The sequence below is a fragment of the Quercus suber genome, unplaced genomic scaffold (genome assembly GCF_002906115.3).
Source record: "Quercus suber isolate HL8 unplaced genomic scaffold, Cork oak 2.0 scaffold_83, whole genome shotgun sequence".
Taxonomy (NCBI): Eukaryota; Viridiplantae; Streptophyta; class Magnoliopsida; order Fagales; family Fagaceae; genus Quercus; species Quercus suber.
This window is the reverse complement of record NW_027069548.1, coordinates 272687-294643: the sequence shown is the minus strand read 5'-3', so window position 1 is coordinate 294643 and position 21957 is coordinate 272687. Positions and strand designations below refer to the sequence as shown.

Here is a 21957-nt window from a genome sequence, read left to right as displayed (position 1 = left end):
AACCCTAACATTTCTGGTTCACCTTTAAAAACAAAACATTTCTACTAATAGGAATTTGATCTGAATCATAGTCAGATTCCCAAATAGAGTATCGTACAAATAAAAGGACAAAAGACCAGGCATGTTTATGTCGTGTGAAACATCGTTCTCCACCAAGTTATTTGGCCTTTTCAATCTATCCCATTTCCAGAAAAACGAAGCTTCACCACGTGTCTTCGGAGCTCCGGCCGCCAATTCCGCCTCCGGAAATCTCGGGGACCCTTTTGTTCCTTTTCTCTGTTTAAAGCGGTGGGTGCACACATCTGTAATAATCTTGTGCTGTTCTTCTTTTCAATGCAAAAAAAAAAAAATCGCTTTTTGGAGCTAAAATTAAGATTGAGCTTTTTGGTTTTGTGGGTCTTTCTTAGTAAAACAAAAATCCAAACTTTTTGTGGTTTGGTATGGTATATGCTTGAATAGTAGAATTCAATGAAGATTTTGCTGAAGAGCTTCATTAAGTTAGTAGCTTGGAGTTAATTCAAAGAAGTGGCAATTAATTTTTCAGCTTAGCAGTGGCAGTTATAGTTTCAATAATCAAATGCTTTTATCTACTTAAGTTAATGGTAGCTTTTGAATTGTAGCAACAGATTTTTCTATGTATAAAAGGGAAAAAAAAAGTTCAAAACCAGTTCAATGTGATAATTTGAACTACCCTTTGATTTACTTGATCTAGTATGATCCATGTTGTAGACTTCTATTATTCTTTTTATTTAGACCCTTAAATGTTTGATATGTGGTCCTGTTTGTCTGTCAGGTCTTCTTCCTGTTTTGTTGGACCTATAGATGTTAAATGCTTGAACTGCGATTTGGGGAATTTTATTGATGGCATTTTCACATAAGCAAATTGCGGAAAGCATACATGGGGTTTTCAACATTCTTGGGGTTGAAAAATGTGAAAGCTACTTACTTTTTTATGGTGAAACTGCCATGGGGAATGGTTTACGGGCCTTCTTGTATTTTCTTGGTCTTGCTTACTGTTTCATTGGGTTGTCAGCTATAACTGCTCGTTTCTTCCGCTCCATGGAAAATGTTGTGAAGCATACACAGAGAGTGGTAAAGATAGATCCTTCCACTAATGCTGAAATTGTTAAATATGAAAAGGTGTGGAATTACACAATTGCAGACATTACACTCCTGGCCTTTGGTACTAGCTTTCCTCAAATATCATTAGCCACTATTGATGCCATACGAAACATTGGCAGCCTGGATGCCGGAGGTTAGTTTTATAATTATTTCTTTCCTTTCTAGACATAAAAAAATAGTTTTAGGAATTTTATTGCCAACTTATTGAACTATGATACCCTATAGTTCTTCAGGATTTTAAATTTATGCTGCATGTTAAAGGTCTTATTTTTCTGTACCAACCTTCTATGCATGCTTCTTCCCTTTGAATATGAATAAATTCTCTCAGATGTCCACTGTAAAGAAACTTAAAATCTCTCTCTTCACCTTGCCCCTCCCCCCTCCCCCCTCCCCGATCTTTGATATTTGAGTAAGTACTTGTAATATTAAGAAGGGATCTTATATTTGCTTATGACAAATATGATCTCTCAATTCCAGTTGTTAGAATTATGGTTAAATAATTAAATCACCATTTCTTGACAGTATAAGCTTTTGAGACAATCGGTAATTTATCATGGTATTAATCCCTTTCTCCACTCTTCCTCCCATTTATAATGTTAAACATTCCACTTGTTGGATTCCACTTATTATGGGGGAGTTTAGACCCACACGTAAGGAGGAACGTTTGAATTATGATATGATTAAGTTGACCATTTTTTAACAGCTTAAGCTTTTAGGGCAATTGGTAATTTATCATTAGTCTAAAGGGATGCACTCAATCGTCAACAATGATGAATAATTTCACCATCTGATTTAATTTTTCTTCCTTTTGAATTGCATTGCATTATATCTCTTCAATTTCAACCTGATGTTTACATATTTTGACCTTTTGTAAAATCCCCATAATTGATAGGTTTGGGTCCTGGCACGCTTGTTGGTTCTGCTGCATTCGACCTATTCCCCATCCATGCTGTTTGTGTTGTAGTTCCAAAAGCTGGAGAGTTGAAAAAGATATCTGATATAGGAGTTTGGCTAGTGGAGCTCTTTTGGTCATTTTGGGCTTATATTTGGTTGTACATAATATTGGAGGTAAATCAAAGTAATCCTCTCCTTTTGTGTGAACCATCATGATTTTTTTTAAGAGAACCATTTTTTCTATAGACACAATGTATAATATATATCTTCAGATCGTTTCTCATTCCTATATTGTTTGATATGCAATGAAATGATTCAAATATATGCTCTTTTGGCCAATGGCTACGTGTGCATAGGCATTGCCATCAATTGATTTCACACAAGCCATGACAGCCTATGCTCTCATCTAATTATTGGCCGTCATAAAAAACACTCATAACTGATAATCTTTGAATTTATAGCTGGGTTCAGGTATAATGCCGATAGGCGTAGGAGAAGATGATCCAGTTGTCTTATTTACCACTCCCTGTGGATTTGGTATTTTAATTCATTAAAGCTTGACCCTTTATATTGTTTGTGGCTGACATGTATGAAGAACTCTCTAAAAGAAAGGTTTTACTTGACACTGCAGGTATGGACTCCAAATGTGATAACACTTTGGGAGGCCTTATTGACAGTACTTCAATTTGGATTACTGCTGACTCATGCTTATGCTCAAGACAAGCGTTGGCCCTACTTGTCTCTTCCTCTGTATGTTTTCTTTGACCTTTGATCTTTGGGGTTTATAAACTTTGTTGTTCATTTTAGGATCTGTGGCATTCTATTCTCTTTCGGCTTTAGTCAGTGACTTTATTCTGGTTAGACTACCTTGATTTTCTGCTTCTGAGACTTTCTTTGTATCTCAAGGACAAGAACTGAGAGGCCAGAGGACTGGGTGCCAGCAGAAGCCACTTCTTGCAAATATGAGAGCAAGGTCTTTAATGAGTACTCTGAGTTACATCAAGTTGGTGAAGATGAAATCAAGGATATTGTTGATATTTTCTCCATCCATTCAACAAATGGGAAAGGTACCTACCTGACATGCCTAAATGTGATGAAATATTATTCTAATTAAGGAAGTGATAATTTATTGACTAAATGTTCCAAAAATCTTTTCCTAAAAGTCTTTCAGATGAAGTGGAACCATATAAATACTATAAATTCTGCTTACTTTTAACAGGAGTGACTATGACTTGTTTAGGTGGAATGGCTTGCACACACTGTGCGTTTCATTTTTCTTATAAAACAATCTTATGTTTTGTTTTGATATTGAAAATGGTATAAGATATTGTTGATTTAAATGCAAGTCTGAGTGTATTTACTTTCTGCTGTGATCTGGGTGGTTGTTATTTAGGAAAGAGATTAATGGATTGAAGGGCATTTGGATTATGTCTTATGATAAGAATCTGTGAGTAATGTATATTACATGGATGTCATAAGTGATTGGAGGACTAATTGCCAATTGGTTTGCAGAGCCACACCTAAGTACATAAATTTTGATTTTTATTAGAATATCAATCATTATATAAAAAGTTTAAATAGTTGTAGCAGAAGCTTCTTCTATTAGGCCCAGAAGGCTTGGAAACTCCTTTCTTTGATGGGATTATTAGGTAGATTTTGGTGTCCTTCGCCTATATGCCCATGTTGTTGCTTTACTTTGTTAGCATGATTTACCATAGAGCTTTTATGAATTTGTTAGAAGAGGAGCATTAAAAACTTAAACCTTTGAAGGAGAAAATTGGAAACAGGTTTTTTGGGTTTTGTCTCTTGTAAGAAGAGGAGGAAGACAAAGAGGGGTATAAAACAACTAGGTCTGTGTCAGTGTAGATATGTACATTCATGTATCAACAAGGTATTATGTTCTGTGATATACATTATGCATATGATGAACTTATTTGTAAATAGTGTGCCTATTGTTTTAAGAAAAACTCATCAAATGGAATGAAGGTTCTACAAACTTGGATTAAATTTCAAGTATTGGAGAGGTAAGGAAATTTGAGAGGGAAAAAGAACAAGGCACGATAACTTCTGGAATATGGTGCTCTGTTATGCTACATAATATTAGGGATATTTATATTTTTCTGGCATATTTTAAAACTATAAATCAAAATTAGATTTCTCCATCTGAAAGTTTACCTTTCTAGGTCCAGTGTATGAAGAAGTTCCTAGCACTGATGATGTTGCTGAATCCTCCAACAGATATAAGCAAAACAAGATCAATTTAGAAAACTCTCATGTGCTCAAACTTTGGAAACAGCAATTTGCTGATGCACTGATGGTATCTTATTTCACTTTGAATTGCTTAAAATAACACCTTAATTTCTGTACTATTCCTATTCTTTTCTCTTGTTCAACAGCATAAAGTCGTTTTTTGAACGCAAATTCCTTTGAATCATGTCCTTTATTTCATTATTTTAAAAGAGTATTATATCTTACCTCACTGATTTACACATCTAATGTCTTGCCTCTGGCTTTCTTATTTTGAATTGCTAACTAGAGATACAACTCATGTGAATTAATATTGGATTGGTTGGGGACTTGATACTTATTGTTGAAGAACCTCCCAATTCTGTTTCTGGCAACAGTGATTAAGACAACCCAATATGCACTGTTTCACTAATGTCTTAAATGATGCTTAAATGATGCGCACCATTTTGGCTTAAGCTGTGGTGTTTAACTCCAAAGTTCTAAACGGTGTCGTCTAGCTGTGTGTTCAAGTGTCAGTTAGTATTGGAGGCAATATCAGTTAGAGAGGCAATTATAGTCCCTGAAATCACGGAATCTGATCCGCATAGTTTGGATCTTAAGCTATTCTGTTTAGTGATGGATTGTAATCTATAAATAGGATAGTTCTCATTCAGATATGATTATGAGCTTGTAATTCAGTCTTTCTTTAATAAGATTCTTCTTCAACCTCTCGTCTCTCTCTCTCTCTCTCTCTCTCTCTCTCTCTGTTTTCTTCTTCTTTGTTATACTCTTCCAGAATCTTCACTAATCTTCTTGATTATAGCTTTGTTTCATCACTGTATTCACAGAATATTGAATCTTTTCATGGTATGGGAGCCAATTGTCACTGAAACAATGGCAACAACGACTTCAACAAGCTCAACAATGGCCTCCTCTTCAACATCATCATCAACTTCAAGTTCTTCAGTGAATGTACTCAATCAATCACTTCTTCTCCTCTCCAATATGGCCAACATGATGACCATAAAATCTAGGAAGCACGGGTGCATTTTGAGACTCAGGTGCGGGTGCAGGTGCGGGTGCGAGACTCGGCAATTTTTGAAAAAGGTGGGTGCGGGTGCGGCGGGACTCGGCGATTAAAAAATTATTAAAATTATTTTTATTTATATTTTTAATATATTACTATGTATATTTTTTCACATTATATATATATATACTAAATTTAAGAGCAATAATAGATAATAACTCAAATATAATATTCATAAATTAAATAAAACCCACAAAATTAATCTTTTTATTTTTATTCTCTCCCTTCACCTGCCACTCCAGTGCCAACAAGTCAACAATATATTACGTTTGGTCTCCTCATAATATCAATTTTACCTTTTTATTTTTTATTTTTTATTTTATTTCCCACGGCTTCCATTTTCCAAAGCCTACTCTACACCACACGTCCACACCTTTTAAAAAACATCTCTTCGTCTTCTTCGTTCTTCTCCTCAGCTTCGTTTCTTCCTTTCTACATTTTTTTTCTTCTTTCGTCTTCCTCTGCTTCGTTTCTTCCGTCACTCCCCTTCCCAGTTCATACCTTTTCTTTTTTTAACCTTTCTTTAGTTTTCTTAAACCAGTTTTCTTCTTTCGTCTTCCTCAAACGGTGTGTTTCTCACCTTTTTTTTTTTTTTTGTTCTTGTTGGGCTCGCCAAAAAAAAAAGGAGGAAGAAAACGATCTGATTCGGCGCAAATCGGCGCTTGTCAAAGCCGAGTTTGCGCGAGTCCGGCGCTCCACGTGGCAGGACGCGGCCCGACGCGGCACGGACGCTTAGTCTGCGGTGTCCCTCCCGCGTTGCCGCGTCCCGCTGAGTCCGACGCAGGTGCAGCTCCTTCGGAGCCGTGTCGGTGCTTTCTAGCATAAAATTGGATAATACAAACTATATAGTTTGGAAGCATCAAATTACAATGGTGCTCGAAACCTACTCTTTGTTTGAGTTGATTGAAGAACCACAATTAATTCCTGAGAAATTTCTCAAAGATCTTTTTGGTTCATACACTGCTGTGGTGAATCCAGATTTCTTGGTGTGGAAATCAAAGGAGAAGGCTTTATTAACATTCATGAGCTCAACCTTGACTCCTTCCATTTTAGCACTCACTGTAAGGTGCTTATCTGCCTTAGAGGTTTGGAAGGTCTTGGACAACAAATTCTCCTCCATTTCGAGGTCACATGTCATGAACCTAAAAGGTGAGCTTCACAATCTCAAGAAAGGTGCTGAGTCTGTGGATGTATATTTGCAGAAAATCAAAGTAGTTAGAGACAAATTACTAGCTGTTGGAGTAATTGTGGATATGAAGAATTGCTCCACATTACTCTCAAGGGACTCCCTAAGGAGTACAATGCATTCAGATCAGCCATAAGAACCAGGAGTACTCTTTTGAGTTTTGATGAACTCTCCACCATGCTCAATGCAGAGGAAGAGTCTCTAAATGAAGGTTCTGAGATAAAAGATACTATTTTTGTTATGGCAGCAGCTGCTACTCCAAAGTCTAACAACAATGGCTTTAATGCATCTTCCAATAGAGGAAGAGGTAGAGGTAACTACAATAATAGAGGTGGCAGAGGTGGAAGAGGACCATCTCACCAGTCTTCTCAATTCACTCATTTCAATCAGTTTCAGCAAGTTCAACTTAATTCTAATGGAGTTAGGTCAGAAAGACCAATCTGTTAGATATGTGAGAAGGTTGGTCACTCAGCACTTGATTGTTACCATAGGATGGACTATGCTTATCAGGGAAAGCATCCTCCTACCAAGCTTGCAGCTATGGCCACTGCATCAAATGCTTGTCTCACTCAAGAACAACCTTGGCTTGCTGATAGTGCTGCTACAAATCATGTAACATCTAGTCTGCATCACCTCAATTTTCCTAAACCTTACCATGGTCAAGATAAGGGCAGGAGTGAGGATGGTGTTTATCCAATCTACTCTCACAAGGCTACACAACTTTCTTTGTCTTCTAAAGCTTGTAATAGTGTTTCTAGTAGTACTGTTTTCAATAAAACTCTTTGGCACTTGAGGCTTGGTCATCCTTCTGATCAAGCTCTCAAACGTTTGTTTCCTGATGTCAAATTTCATTTGAATAAGTGTACTACTGTAGATAACTCTTGTAATTCTCAGTTTACTACATCAAGTCCATTTAAGCTTGTTCATTCTGATTTGTGGGGTCCTGCTCCAATGTGTTCAATTAATGGTTTTAAATACTATGTGTTGTTCATTGATCATTACACCAGGTTTACTTGGATTTATTTGTTAAAATACAAATTTGAGATCTTTACCAAGTTTGTTCATTTCAAAACTATGATTGAAAACCAATTTTCTGCTAAGATTAAAGTCTTTAGATCAAATGGTGGGGGTGAGTACACCTCTACTGAGTTCAAGCCTTATCGTTTGCAGCATGGTATTACTCATCATCTTTCTTGTCCCTACACTTCACAACAGAATGGTCTTGTTGAAAGTAAGCATAGGCACCTTATTGAGACCATTGTTACACTTTTGTCACAAGCTAAAATACCTTCTTCCTATTGGTCTTATGCTGTCCTCACTACTGTCACATTAATCAATCTGCTCCCTATATCAGTTCTTGATTTTCATTCTCCATGGTCTAAACTTTATTCTTCCCCACCTGATATTTCTCAATTAAAAGTGTTTGGGTGTGCTTGTTATCCTAATCTTAGGCCTTATGCCCCTCATAAACTTGCACCAAGAACCAAAGAATGTATTTTTCTTGGCTATCCTTTAAGTACTAAGGGCTATCTGTGTCTAGATTTTGCAACTAAACACTTGTATACGTCAAGACATGTCCTTTTTGATGAGTCTAAGTTTCCTTTCTCTTACATCAAAACATCTCAATCCTCACCTACACCTTCTTCTTTGTCTCCTAATCTCACTTGGTTTTCCAACCAATTATTTCTTCACTCTATAAATCAGCCTTCCATCCTAGGTCCATATCCTGTCTCCACTTCTTCCACATCTGTTTCTTCCACAAATGTCTCTCCCTCCATCATTTCTCAAGCTGAACTTCTTGATCATAATCCACAGTCTCCTGTCTTGGCTCCACAGCCCTCTAGTGTCTCTATTGCCACACTGCCTTCCTCAGTTCCTACCACTGAACCTATCTCAAATGTACAAGTCTTACCATCTGTGCCTCTCAATCAACACCCTATGCAGACCAGATCTAAGAGTGGCATTTCTAAGCCTAAATCCAAATTGTGCTACAAGGTTGTCATGGATTACACTTTTACTGAACCTCCAACCTATAAAATTGCTTCTCAATATCCCAAGTGGTGTGAAGCCATGGATGCTAAGTTCCAAGCTTTACAAAGGCAACACACTTGGTCTTTAGTGCCAGCTCCTCCTCATGTCAATCTTGTTGGCTGCAAATGGGTTTTCAAACTGAAATTAAACAGTGATGGATCTATTTCAAGGTACAAGGCCAGGTTAGTTGCCAATGGATTTCATCAACAAGCTGGGATTGACTACCATGAGACCTTCAGTCCTGTTATAAAGCCTGCTATAGTGAGACTTATTTTGGCTATTGCAGTGAGTTGCAATTGGGGTTTGAGACAGCTTGATGTCTCCAATGCTTTCTTACATGGCATTCTTAAAGAGGATGTCTATATGCAACAGCCACCTGGTTATGTGGACTCTCTTCATCCTACCTATGTATGCAAGCTTCATAAATTATTGTATGGTCTTAAACAAGCTCCTAGAGCTTGGTTTGAGAGGTTCACTTTCTATCTTCTTCAATTAGGGTTCACTGCTTCAATGGCTGACAGCTCTCTCTTTATTTTTCATTCTTCTGGCACTATCATCTATCTTCTATTATATGTGGATGATATTATAGTTACAGGCAACAATCCTTCTCAGATTTCTTCCCTTATTACTGCTCTCAGTCAAGCGTTTGAGCTTAAAGATATGGGACCATCGAGCTACTTCTTGGGAATTCAAATTTCTCACACTACGTATGGCATCACTCTCACTCAGTCCAAATATGCTTCTGATGTATTGCATGGGTTCAATATGACCAATTCTAAACCTATCAAGACTCCTTGCTGTCCATCATCACGTTTGGTCCCTCATTCTGGTGTTGCCTTATCTGATCCCACTGTGTATAGAAGCCTAGTGGGTGCTCTTCAATATCTCACTTTTACCAGGCCTGATCTGGCCTATAGTGTCCATTAGCTGTGCCAATTCATGAGCAAGTCTACTTCTGCTCACTTGGAAGCTGCTAAGCGTGTTCTCAGATGCATTTGGGGGACCTTGAATCATGGTATTTGCTTCTCTCCAGGTCCCTTGACCCTCACTGCTTTCTCTAATGCAGATTGGGCAAGGGACCCTACTGATAGACGCTCCACTACTGGCTTATTGGTCTTTCTAGGTCCTAATTCCATTTCATGGTCTGCAAAGAAACAGAACACTGTGTCTAGATCATCCATAGAGGCTGTGTACAGGGCATTGGCTACTTCTGCAGCTGGGCTTTCTTGGCTTCGCATTTTATTCAAAGAGCTCAAGCTTTTTCTTCCTTATGTACATGTTATCTGGTGTGATAATGTTTCTACCATTGCTCTCTCTGCCAATCCTGTTTTCCATTTGAGGACAAAGCATTTGGAAGTTGATTATCATTTTGTTTGTGAAAGGGTTCTTCGCAAAGATCTTAGTGTTGGTTTTATTTCAAGCAAGGACAATTTAGCAAATGTGTTTACTAAGCCCTTGACTGCTCCTCCATTTCTCTTAATCCATTCCAAACTCCTGGTGGATTCATCCCCCTGTCGTTTGAGGGGGGATGTTGAAGAACCTCCCAATTCTGTTTCTGGCAACAGTGATGAAGACAACCCAATACGCACCGTTTCACTTATGTCTTAAATGATGCTTAAATGATGCACACCGTTTTGGCTTAAGCTGTGGTGTTTGACTCCAGAGTACTAAACGGTGTTGTCTGGCTGTGTTCAAGTGTCAGTTAGTATTGGAGGGAGTATCAGTTAGAGAGGCAGTTATAGTCCCTGAAATCATGGAATCTGATCTGCATAGTTTGAATCTTAATCTATTCTGTTTAGTGATGGATTGTAATCTATAAATAGGATAGTTCTCATTTAGATATGATTATGAGCTTGTAATTCAGTCTCTCTTTAATAAGATTCTTCTTCAGCCTCTCGTTTCTCTCTCTCTCTTTCTCTCTCTGTTTTCTTCTTCTTTGTTATACTCTTCCAGAATCTTCACTGATCTTCTTGGTTATAGCTTTGTTTCATCACTGTATTCACAGAATATTGAATCTTTTCAATGTTTAGATGCATTTATTTTCCACCATGTAGTTGCATGATCAGAGGGATGTGTAGATTTCACTATATCAATTTACTTGCACCAAATACTTTTTCACATTTATTTATCTTTTTGACCTCCCAAGTGTCATCAATAAATTCTGGTGACTAATTTTAGTTCCTTGAACAGTTGGAGAGCACAGAATCAAGAAAACTGAACAATGGCTATCTGCGACTAGCAAGAATTTCCTGGCAGTTACTTCTTGTACCGTGGAGACTCTTATTTGCTTTTGTGCCTCCTTACCATATTGCTCATGGTTGGATTGCCTTCATCTGTTCTCTACTTTTCATCAGTGGGATAGCTTATGTTGTAACTCAGCTGACAGATCTTATTAGCTGTGTCACAGGTTTTCCTCCTCTCCATAAATAAAAATCCCAGTGTTCTCTGTTGTGTTTTTCTTTGCTTTGGTTAATAATATTTCATTCGAAAAAAAAAAAAAAAAAAAAAAAATCCCAGCTCCCTTTATTTGGTTGATGATAAATATGATTTTTCTTTTAATCGAACCAATATCTTGTTTTTAATGTCCTATTTTAAATGTTTTCAGGAATAAATTCATATGTTATAGCATTTACAGCATTAGCAGCTGGAACTTCATGGCCAGATTTAGTGGCAAGTAAGATTGCTGCTGAACGTCAGACAACAGCAGACTCTGCCATAGCAAACATCACTTGCAGGTTTTACTCGTAAATTCAGTTCCAATTTTTGGGCCTTTTCACATATTAATAGAAAGTTTGATATAGAAAATAAATCTTTCAAGGAGGAAGTTTCTGGATGATATTTCAATTGTTAACCTCAAGGATTTTTGTATCCTTCTCTCTTAAACTGTTAAATAGGATTTGCAATGGTAGAAATTCCTTGTTAAGTGTCAAATTATGATCATTACTCCTTATTTCTTGAGAACCACTCACTCAAGGACCAGAAGAGATACTATCGTATTCCCTCCATTCCATATTTTTGGTCCTTTATTCCATTTTAGGGCGTTCCAAAGTATGTTCTTTGGAAAGTTGTTGAACAGAAAATTGATAACTTTCCTAACTTACCCTTAACTTTACTTGAAAAGTCAATACCTCTCTTCACTAGAGTTTACATTAAGGATGATGGTTTTGGAAACTTGTACATTTTTATTGGAAAGAAATGCTTTAAATTATTATTTTTTAAGTTGGGTTTACAAATAACAATATGAGTCAGAGGGAGCATATAGTTGAGGTCTATCCTTCTCTTTTGGTCATTAAAGTCTATTACTCTTGCACCATTTTTTTTAAAGCCATCAAATCTCAATAAAACAATTGATAATTGAGTAATGTAGGGAAGAAATATAATTAGTAAATATAAGAGTTATGTGACTCTGGATTGCAGTTTCTCTCTCATTTCATTCTTTTTTAGAATTGCATTTTTTAGTGATTTTCAAATAAGTGGGTTTTTTTTTTTTTTTTGGTGGGGGGTGGGTGGGGGATTTAGGGTCCATGAATTAAGACTCTTTCAATTTATTGCCAAGTTAATGACTACTGCTCTCATGCACAGGAAGTGTAGAATTTGTCAGCCACTCAAATTTCTTTTTCCTTTCTTTCTGCAGCAATTCAGTGAATATATATGTTGGCATTGGCATTCCATGGCTGATTGATACAGCATACAATTTCGTCGTATATAGAGAACCCTTGCGGATCCAGAATGCAGAGGGGTAAGCTTCTCTTTGCTTGTTTTCTTCGCTACTTCTGTAGGGTGTATTGCTGTTCTGGTGTATAGGCGTGTTACATTGGGTGCAGAGCTTGGAGGGCCAAGGCTTTGGCCTGGGTTACCTGTGTGTACTTCATGTTGCTTTGGATTATTTTTGTTGTTCTTTCTTGCCTCAAAGTTTCAGGCATCATATGAAAAGTTATAATCAATGTTTTCTATTTAAATTTTACAGCATATTATTATTATTATTATTATTATTTTTCTCTCCCCTATCTCAATATTGTATGCTGTATCCAATGCGTTTCCTTCTTTTTGCCTTGTCCCCTTCTTTTGGGAATAAACTATACTTCCCTTCAAGCGAAGGTTTTTGGAACTCTAGTTATTATGCATTGATATCACAAATTAAAGCCTTCTCTGCTGCTTTCATTCTCTACATGAAGTGTTACCGCATGATCAAAATACTGTTTCCAGATGGTGGGCATTCATAATTTTGATCAACCACAACAACCGGAGCTCCAGGACTTTTGTTCTGTTCTGAGGACAATCATTTGACAAGATACGTTTCTTTTATTCAACAAGAATAACATTCATTTGATGCCTTTTGTTTTTATCCCTCCAGATTTTAGGTGAAAGGGAGAAATCAATACCAAAATAAACAAGACATACAACAAAATGCACATTTGAGCCCAATACGTAACACCATAGGCCCAATAAAATGATAATATATCTCATGTACTGGATATATGCATTTTTTTTTTACAAGTGAGTCTTATATAATTATAAGGTTTACATTTATAAGAGGTTTACATATTATGAGAGGGATTAGATACGTTACATAATTATTGCAATAAGATATTTGTTAGCAACATGAAAGCAAGATTGAAAAAGTAGCCTGTCTTGCAAATGAATGCCAAGTTGGTGACATCATACTCTATATAAAAATAACAAAAAAAAAAAAAAAAATGTACCACCCATCAGGAATTAATATCAAAGGGCTGTTTTCTCGGTGGACTGTATCATGGATTTCATGGTCAAAGGTGTAGTACGTAGTATGGTAGACGAGGCTTTTAGCAGGCTAACTTTCATAACTAGTAGTACTAGATCAACTAAAATTCAATGTATATTTGAAATTGAATGTTACGTGGGCTGTCTAGAATAATGTTTCTGTATTTGATTATTAGTTGTTTGTTTCTGCATCAGGGAAGTGTGGGAGTATTTTTTTCTTAATCTTTAGTTGTTTGTAACATTTTATCAGGTAATTGTCTTTGTATTTGATTATTAGTTGTTTGTTTGCAATTCTTATTCATTTTTATTTTTAAAATTCAACGTAGATTCAAGATTCAACTGAGTTCTTCTAGAAACACAACAAATTTCATTAAAAAATTCACAATATTCCTAATATAACCTGCCAATTTAAACATTGTTTATTAAGAATTTGAATTGCAGATTGTGCTGTACTGTGAGATAGTATACTAATTTAAAAATATTGTGAAACTTTATTGTCTCTAACTTTATTAAATTAAAAAAACCGAAAATATGGTCATCAAGACCAAGGATCCCACAGAACTCAACTTGAGAGAATTGAATTGTTAGGACACCCACCAAGGAGAGATCAAGTAGGTAACAAACCACATCAAACAAAATTTCTGTTTGCCATGTCTTTGTACAAAAAAACCACATTGGTCTATCATAATGCTTCCATCTCGGCATGTGGTTCTTCCTATATATAAACAGGCGTCCAGTAGTCTGGACTAACTTGGAGAAGAGCCCTACGATACTAGGAGTACAATAAACGAATTATATAGAACTTCTTTCATTGATGATTAAACCGTACAATTTCATGAATATAATGATGAAAACAAGGAATGAAGCAGACCCAAAAGGATCTGTCATTCACAAGAGGGAACTTGAACATAGAAAATGTTTATAAGGGTAAAACTAGCCATCTTTAGAACAAGGCAAAGTTTCCATATTCAACCATTTATTTGGCAATGACAAAAGTTCAAGGAACAACTCTTTTAAAACAAGCCTACTCCATCTAACAGCTAAATCTTGGAAAATCATAAAGAAGCACAAGCAACTGCCATCCCAGAACAAATTTTCCTTCTAATTTGCCGTACAAACTTTTTGCTTAAGCAAGGGCACCCGTACAAGTTGTGACTGGAGCTTCGATCTGTCTCTTTGCAGAACTGTATTTCTTGGTAATGAATCTGCAATTAACCGGTCATATAAAATATTAATTAGTTTGAGAGAAATTAAACAGACATGATTCAACTTTCAAAGAAGCCCACAAGATTTCTAGGATAACAGAAATGAAATCAGAAGTGATTAAAACCCAAGGTATAAAATGAGATAGGATGTTTTTGTGAGAGCCAAAAGGTTACAGAAAGTATATCAATGATAAAGGAACATGACATACAGGTGTTAGTGCAAAACATGCTTTATGTTCAGTTAAAAGTTACCTGAAGAAATCCCTCCACATCAACTCAAACATCAACCAGTTCATTCCAGTATCAGGGGAGCCACCGTCATTCCGGTTTGAGGAAGCAGAAATAGTTCTATCAGAAATACAATATCATTAGACAGTGACTACAAAAATAATTAATCGAAAAAAGTACATCATCATTAAAAAGTTGACTGAGGCACACCTAGCAGCTGTTTTCTTTAGCTCATCAAACATAGAGCGGGGAGAGATGCATCCCATGGCTAGCCATGGAGAAACTTTGCAGGAAAAGTTTGCACCATATATGCTGTTATTGCTTCCATCCTTGGTCCCCTTGTGTGGTTGTGCTTGGCACTCAGCTGCAAATTTTTGAAGCCTCTGAAGTGCTTCAGTCTCACCTCCCACCATGGAAGCATTGGCCTACAGGACATAAATGACAACAATGTAACAGAGTTATTTTACCATAGAAATAATGATTATTTTAGTATTAGTATTTGTATGCGGTGCCATACATGACAATAATATCCGCACTGTATTGTCTGCACTTTACAGGGCTATGACTAGCAAAAAATGTTGCAACCTCAAAATACAAAATATTTTAACATGTCAACATAGAAGATCTATGATGTTGGTGAATTACTTCAAGGGGTAAAATTTACAAACAGAAAAGTTTTGAGTTTTATGCCAAATTGACCAACCCAAGCACCATCCTATACAAGTCTATAACAACCGTTGATGGCATTGCTGCTGTGGCTGAAGTCTATGTTTAGGAGCTAAACCTAATAATAAATAAAGCCAAACTTAAAACTTTGTGAGCCAAACAAAAAGACCTCATACTTTAGTTAAATGTTTTAGGCAAACTGAAAATTATTGAGTGAGACTTCATAAAAAAGCAGAGGATATAACCAAAGGAGTACCATGCATTAGGAGACATCCAAGCTTAACGTTAAACTTTGGTTTCATTTGGCTCCTTTATGCAAGATGGACAAATTTCACGTGTCAGATGTGAACTACATTTTGTAAATGCACAAGTGCACTATCGAAGACATTTACTGAAAGTTCCAAATCCAAGCAATCGATAGCCTCATTTCCCAGTTTAAGTGGCTTAATGCAGTCATATTCCCATTATGCATACTACAACAGTCCATTCCCCAAGTAATACTTGTTTCTGTATGTTTAACCACTAGTTACATCCATATTGATTTACAAATCTTTCTTTTGATTCCCATCATATGTAAAACTATCCACTCTTTTGTTTAAGATAATTAGCATTTTCTAACAAACTAGCTCACTATTATAAAATGTTAAATCAGAGACCAACTATCAAGACCTATGCTTTCATAAAAACTAGAAGTATTCGTATTTTCTGCTTCCCTTTTCATTATATCCTTTTTTTTTTAATAAGTAAAAAAAGAAAAAGAAAAAGAGAGGATATAATGAACCAAAATCACAAACTCAAAAATATGATCATGCCAAAACATCCAAAGGAACAACTCCATAACATGACAAACATCACAAGCACAGAAACTAAACCATATAAAACAGTAACAGAAAAATAACAAAACAAACAGAAGTCCAAACCTGAGACATTGTAGCAGATGGGTTAAGCCCCAAATCAGCCAAGGAAGGAATATCCCCAGCCTCAACATCACCACGAGAAGGCAAGTTCTTCAATTGATCCAATGCCTCAATGGTCTTCCTCACCTCCAATCCCTGCACTTTCTCCTTAAACCCACCATAATTTGAAGGCATATCCTCCAACTTAAACGGCAAGTCATCAAGATGGTACAAAGTACTCCCCCAAAAGTACTTAACCTCCACATTCTCTTCCTTCATAGCACTCTCAATCTTGTCCTCACCCTTAACCTCATCATGAGAAACCTCTCTGTGAGCATACACAGCATCAGCACCAATAGCCTTAGCCAACTCAAGAAGCACAGTCTCAGGCTGACCAATTCTCACCACAAGATCAGACCCTTTTGCCTGTAGATTCTTCCTCAGGTCAGAGACCGATTCAATCAAGAAACTAGCTCTGTATGGACCAGTTTTGTCAAACCCAGATGAGGATTTTCCATAATCTCTCGGGTCAAAGCAATAGACAGGCAAAACAGACATGGCCTCGTTGTTTGCTGTGTTGAGGCACTCATTGTCATTGACACGAAGGTCATTGCGGAACCAAACTATGGCAGCTCGACGAATTCCAGCCCCGTTGTTAGGGTCTAAGGGGCGGCGAGGACCAAGAGAGAGAGGGTTCTGTAATGGGTTGGCTGAGATTGTGGACTTGAATGAGAGTTTTGACGGAACTGGGGCTGTGGCTGAGAGAGAGAGGTGGGCAAGAGAGGAGGCTTGAGTGGGTACTTTCACCTTGCTTGGATGGCGAGAAAATAAAGATTGAATTTTGGTTTCAAGAGAAGGGGTTTGAAGGATTTTAGGGAGAGAGATGGAGAGTGAAAGAGTGGCAAATGGGAGAGTGGCTTTGGAGGCTACAATGGCATGTGGGTTTTGCTCTTCTGAGGATTTGGTTTCTGGGTTTTCAAGAGCTTGAGTGTTGGGATCCATTTTGCTAAGCTTGGAGAAGATAGAGAGAGAAAGAGAGCTTGGACTTGGAGATAAGAGGTTGGTGTGTGTGTCTGCGTGTGTTTCTGTATTTTTCAAATCTGGTTTGCTCTTTATTCTTTTTTTGTTGTTGGTGTAAAGGAGTGGAGGATTCTGAGGTTATCAAATGAGAGGGATTTAAAGCCAATTTTTTTACTCTTTGCAAGTTTTGTTTTTTGTATTTTACTTCCCTTATTTGTCCACCCCAACAATGTCTGCACCACCTAACATTTTCTCTAACTTTCAAGTTTCAACCTCATAGCATTCAGTCTTAAGTGAATCATGGGCGTTTTTGAGAATGTACGCTTGGGTTCGGTAGGATTTGATTAACAATATTTTTAGGTAGGTACCATATTAAAAAAGCTATTAAAATTTATTTCCATTAAAAAAACACTATTAAAATTTATATCTACACTTCAATGAGAGATGCAGACTCGTTTATTCAGAATTTTGCTTGGACTAGCACATTTTCATTTGGATTTTTTTTTTTTTTTTTGCTGAGACATATTCACCTGGATTAATTTATGTGTCTGTGGTATATTTTGATAGTATATATGACCGATGGTATTTTGACCACCTAAAATTCATCACTTTAGACTAGGTTCTTTCCTACTTTTCATTTCCTGGTCATTATATGGACGCTTAGATATTGGGATTATGGGCCAGCAATGGGGTTGATGATTTGGTGCAATGTCAACATTAGCTGTGAGAGAGAAAAACGATTATATGAGGGTGGTTCAATGAATCAATTTTCTTTCTTTCTAAATGTGGGACAGTGGATTATAGTTAGGACTTGGACGAGAGATTTAAATTCTAGATGTGTTCATCGAAAACATTAAAAAATATATATTAGTTGAATTATAAAACTTTTAACGTATATTTATTTTTTTAATTAAAATATAGAACTTGAAGGTGTATACTAGTATTACCTTTGCTGATAACTTTTTTTGTTGGCATATCATACTATGGTTTTTAATAACTCCTATTCTACTCAGAAGTTAAGACTTATTATTTATTCCGTTTGCTTTAATATTAATATTTTCTAAAAAAATGTGTCATTTTTCAAAATATGTTTTTAGAAAAAATATTTCATTCTTTTATGTTTGGTAGTATTTTTTTTTTTTTGGAAACTATATCATTTTCCTATATGTGGTAACATCCTGAAAAATGAGATATAGTTGTTTTCAATAATTTCCATATTATCTAATAACTTCATTTATTTAATGTGGTATGAAATAGAGTTGTTTTTTGATTTTTTTTTTTTTTTTTGCTAAAAAGAATCTCTAAAAAATAAGTTATATTCTTAATAAGATTTTTCATTGACCAAAGATAGTGTAATGAAAGGGGAATTTGTGCATAAGATGATTTTTTTGGGTTTTTTTTAACCAATCCAGTAGTCTCACATTAAATTATTGCTTTATCTTCTTTTAGAAAACATATAAATATTACTTTTGAGATATATATAATTGCGTTAATTGTCCTATTTATTACACAGACTAGCATAGTGCATGGATGATTTAATATAAAATTTTGTATATGAAAAAGTTTATTGACTAAATATGAGATATAGCATGTCTCTCATTAAGCAAAGAAAAGAACTACTGTACTAATAAATATGAATCTAAACACGTACACTTTTTTTTTTTTTTTGAGCCAGTCACTAAAAATATTATAGTTTTCCTTCAATATTTAAGTCAATTTAAAAAAAAAAATAGTATTTGAAACTTATGGCATAGCTTCAGTCTTCAAGATGTTGTTCTTTATCATTAATTAATATTAGTATTATATTTATATATAAAAATAGAGACCTCAAGTGGGAGTATATGAGGTTCTGCCAAGTGGCATATTCCTTGAGTTTCTCTCATTTAGGCTTCCACCTTATCAAAGTTTGCATTTATGTCAAATTTTAGTTCATTGAATGTGCCAATGAAGTAAATGCAAATATTAAATTTTAATAGGTGTGTTTCCTAAAAAATAAATTTATCAATAAGTGTGCACTAATTTTTTATATATAAGTATTTTATATGTTTTATTTTTTAATTTTATATAAGAAAAAAAAACTTTGTGTGGGAGACCATGCAATCCTTGTCATGTGACGTTTTGTTAGAATAATTTTTCATTTAGCTTTCCACCTCACATTTTTTTTAATATATATTTTGGATTATAATAAAATTCTATTAGTAGGATATTACTATTTTCATTGAGTCTTTAACCTACCATTATCACTCTAAAAAAATAAAAAATAAAAACCTACCATTATCATACTAATAACATAAACATGACATTATAAATTTTCTATGATATTTCCATAAGCCAACTAAACATTAACATTATATTATAAAATTTTTTGCTAACTCCAATGCATTGAAGAAACAAAAACAATGATTAAACAAACAATCAACTTATTAGTTATTACACCACATAATATCTAATTTCTCAACCAAAAAAAAGAAAAAGAAAAAAGAAAGACTAATTTCTAATTTTCTGACATTTACTCTATAGTCTAAATACTTCATCTCCTTAATTTTGTATTGCACCATTAATTTAACAAAACTCTCTTTATGTCATCACAACATCACTTCATGTTATTACTATAAAATATTTTAAACATTCTATATAACTTCTTCACAGTAGCTTATAGTATTATCTGTGCATTGTGTGGGCCTATTACTAGTTTCTCACGGCAGCTTATAACATTATCCGCCTATCACGTGGGCCCATTACTAGTTGTGTTAATTGTCCTATTTATTACACAGACTAACATAGTGTGGATCATTTACCATCAAATTTTGTATACGAAAATTGAAAAAGTTTATTGATTAAATATGAGATACAACATGTCTCTCCTTAAACAAACAAAAGAACCACTAATAATTTTTATTTTTTTTATTTTTTTGTTTGAGAATGCCTAATAAATATGAATCTAAACACATACACTAAAAATATTATAGTTCTCCTTCAATATAGAAGTCAATTTTTTATATAAAAAAATAGTATTTGAAATTTATGGTATCACTTCAAGATGATTGTTTTTTTTATCATTAATACAATACACTAATGAATTTGTTTTTTGTGTTGGTGAAATTTGAATCTAAATTTCTTATTTGACGTCATAAAAATTTATCAATTAAGTTCACTAAATTTCACATATAAAGGCAATTGTTTACTTGAATAGTTTGGGTATCTACACAAATGTGAGGGAAAAGAAAAATAATAGCAAAATGAATGATCATTATATCTTGGATAAATTTTTGTGCTCCAATAGGGATTGTTTTGGTTTTGTTGTTGTATCATGTAGAGGTGTCAATTCAACTTAGCATGTCGGGTTTGTGTCATGTCGAGGTAGGAGTATTCAACTAAATGTTTCAACCTGAACCCAACCCACTTAACAATCGTGTTAACTCTTCAACCTTAACCCAAATTGTTAATGAAATGGGTTGACACGACCCGACCCACTTGACTCGCTTATAAAATGGGTCGTGTTGGATTGACATGAATGTGATACAACCCATTTCAACTCGCTTAATATTAAATATAATATCCATATAGAAATAAGTTTTTTTACATTCCGAAAGTAGTGTATACACTTCAAGTCTTCAACTCACATTCAAAATAAAATAGTTCAACAAAAATATAACATCCATTGAGAAATAAGTTCTTTACACTTCAAAATAAGTGCATACACTCCAACCCAAATTCAAAATAACATAGTTCAACAAATTAAAATAGAAAATCCACACATAATTTGCCAAATGCTAAGTATCAATATTGAAAGAGTTGGTGTAAACAGTAGATTAATCGTGACTAAGGTTTATAAAGTTTCAATTTTCAATTATATAACTTGCAAGTTTTTGTAATTACTCACTTTTCTTTTTAATTTTAAAATATAGGTTTCATATAAAAGGCATTTGAAAATTTGAAAATAAAATGAATATTAATTTGTTATACGAGTTAAACGGATTGTGTTAAATAAATTATTTCGGGTTAACACAAATAAATTAGTGTATCAAACGTGTCTATTGTGAGTCACGCAGGTTGACCTGTATATGACACGTTTCTTATCATATCGCTTTTAAGTTGACCCGTTTATACCCAAACCCACTAAGGCCCAACCCTAACCCGCTAAGGCCCATGTTGTATTTGTGTCGTGTTTGCAGGTTTGGACAACCCCTAGTGTCATGTGTATTTTATGCGCATAGTAAGATATGACATGTCATTAATGAAACCTCTAAAGAACAAAAGAGTCTCCTCCATTGATCTATTTGTAGTGATTTTATGACATTCTAATTTTTTGCTAATTGTTTTGATGCCTAAACCTTTTTCTTTTGTGAAAATATTGGGCAATGTCACAGCCCATCTCCTAGCTCACTGGGGTGGCATTTTGAAACCAGAATGGGCTAATCCCCATCTCTTGTCCTCATGTTTTGATTTCTCAATTTGAAGGAGACAGTTCTAGGCCCAATAATGGTGCTCTTTTGTACTCTTCTTTTATAAGATCACATAAACGACTGGTCGTCTAAGTGATTCACTTTGACTAAACTATTTGTCGTTGCCGCTATGCGTGTCTATTTGTCATCCTAGTGGAATCGATTCGATACACGGCATTGAGAAATGGGTACAACTTCAACGACAGTTGCA

General features: G+C 35.2%; 2 protein-coding genes across 2 annotated transcripts; one reads left to right on the top strand and one right to left on the bottom strand.

Annotated features, from left to right (window-relative positions):
* LOC111993047 (magnesium/proton exchanger 1) lies at nt 1-12691 on the top strand. Its single transcript, XM_024024899.2, is given in 11 exon segments — nt 1-288; nt 794-1255; nt 2015-2190; nt 2648-2766; nt 2923-3083; nt 4200-4333; nt 10737-10953; nt 11152-11281; nt 12181-12278; nt 12281-12391; nt 12394-12691. Coding segments are annotated over 10 exon segments (1623 nt in total). The 5' UTR covers nt 1-288; nt 794-861; the 3' UTR covers nt 12477-12691.
* A 1379-nt stretch (nt 12692-14070) lies between these two features.
* On the bottom strand, nt 14071-17476 carry LOC111993074 (blue-light photoreceptor PHR2). Its single transcript, XM_024024926.2, has 4 exons — nt 16306-17476; nt 14930-15144; nt 14744-14839; nt 14071-14491 (listed from the first exon to the last, which is right to left on the bottom strand). The coding sequence occupies exons 1-4, from the start codon at nt 17281-17283 to the stop codon at nt 14413-14415; spliced, it is 1368 nt and encodes a 455-aa protein (XP_023880694.2). The 5' UTR covers nt 17284-17476; the 3' UTR covers nt 14071-14412.
* Nucleotides 17477-21957: the final 4481 nt, after the last annotated feature.

Bases quoted from the DNA above. Each gene is read 5' to 3' on its own strand.
- LOC111993074 (XM_024024926.2), bottom strand. From the start codon at position 17,283: ATGGATCCCAACACTCAAGCTCTTGAAAACCCAGAAACCAAATCCTCA. The intron at 14,840-14,929 runs GTGTGCCTCAGT...TATTTCTGATAG, and splicing joins CTAAAGAAAACAGCTGCTAG to AACTATTTCTGCTTCCTCAA. The intron at 14,492-14,743 runs GTAACTTTTAAC...GGTTAATTGCAG, and splicing joins ATGTGGAGGGATTTCTTCAG to ATTCATTACCAAGAAATACA.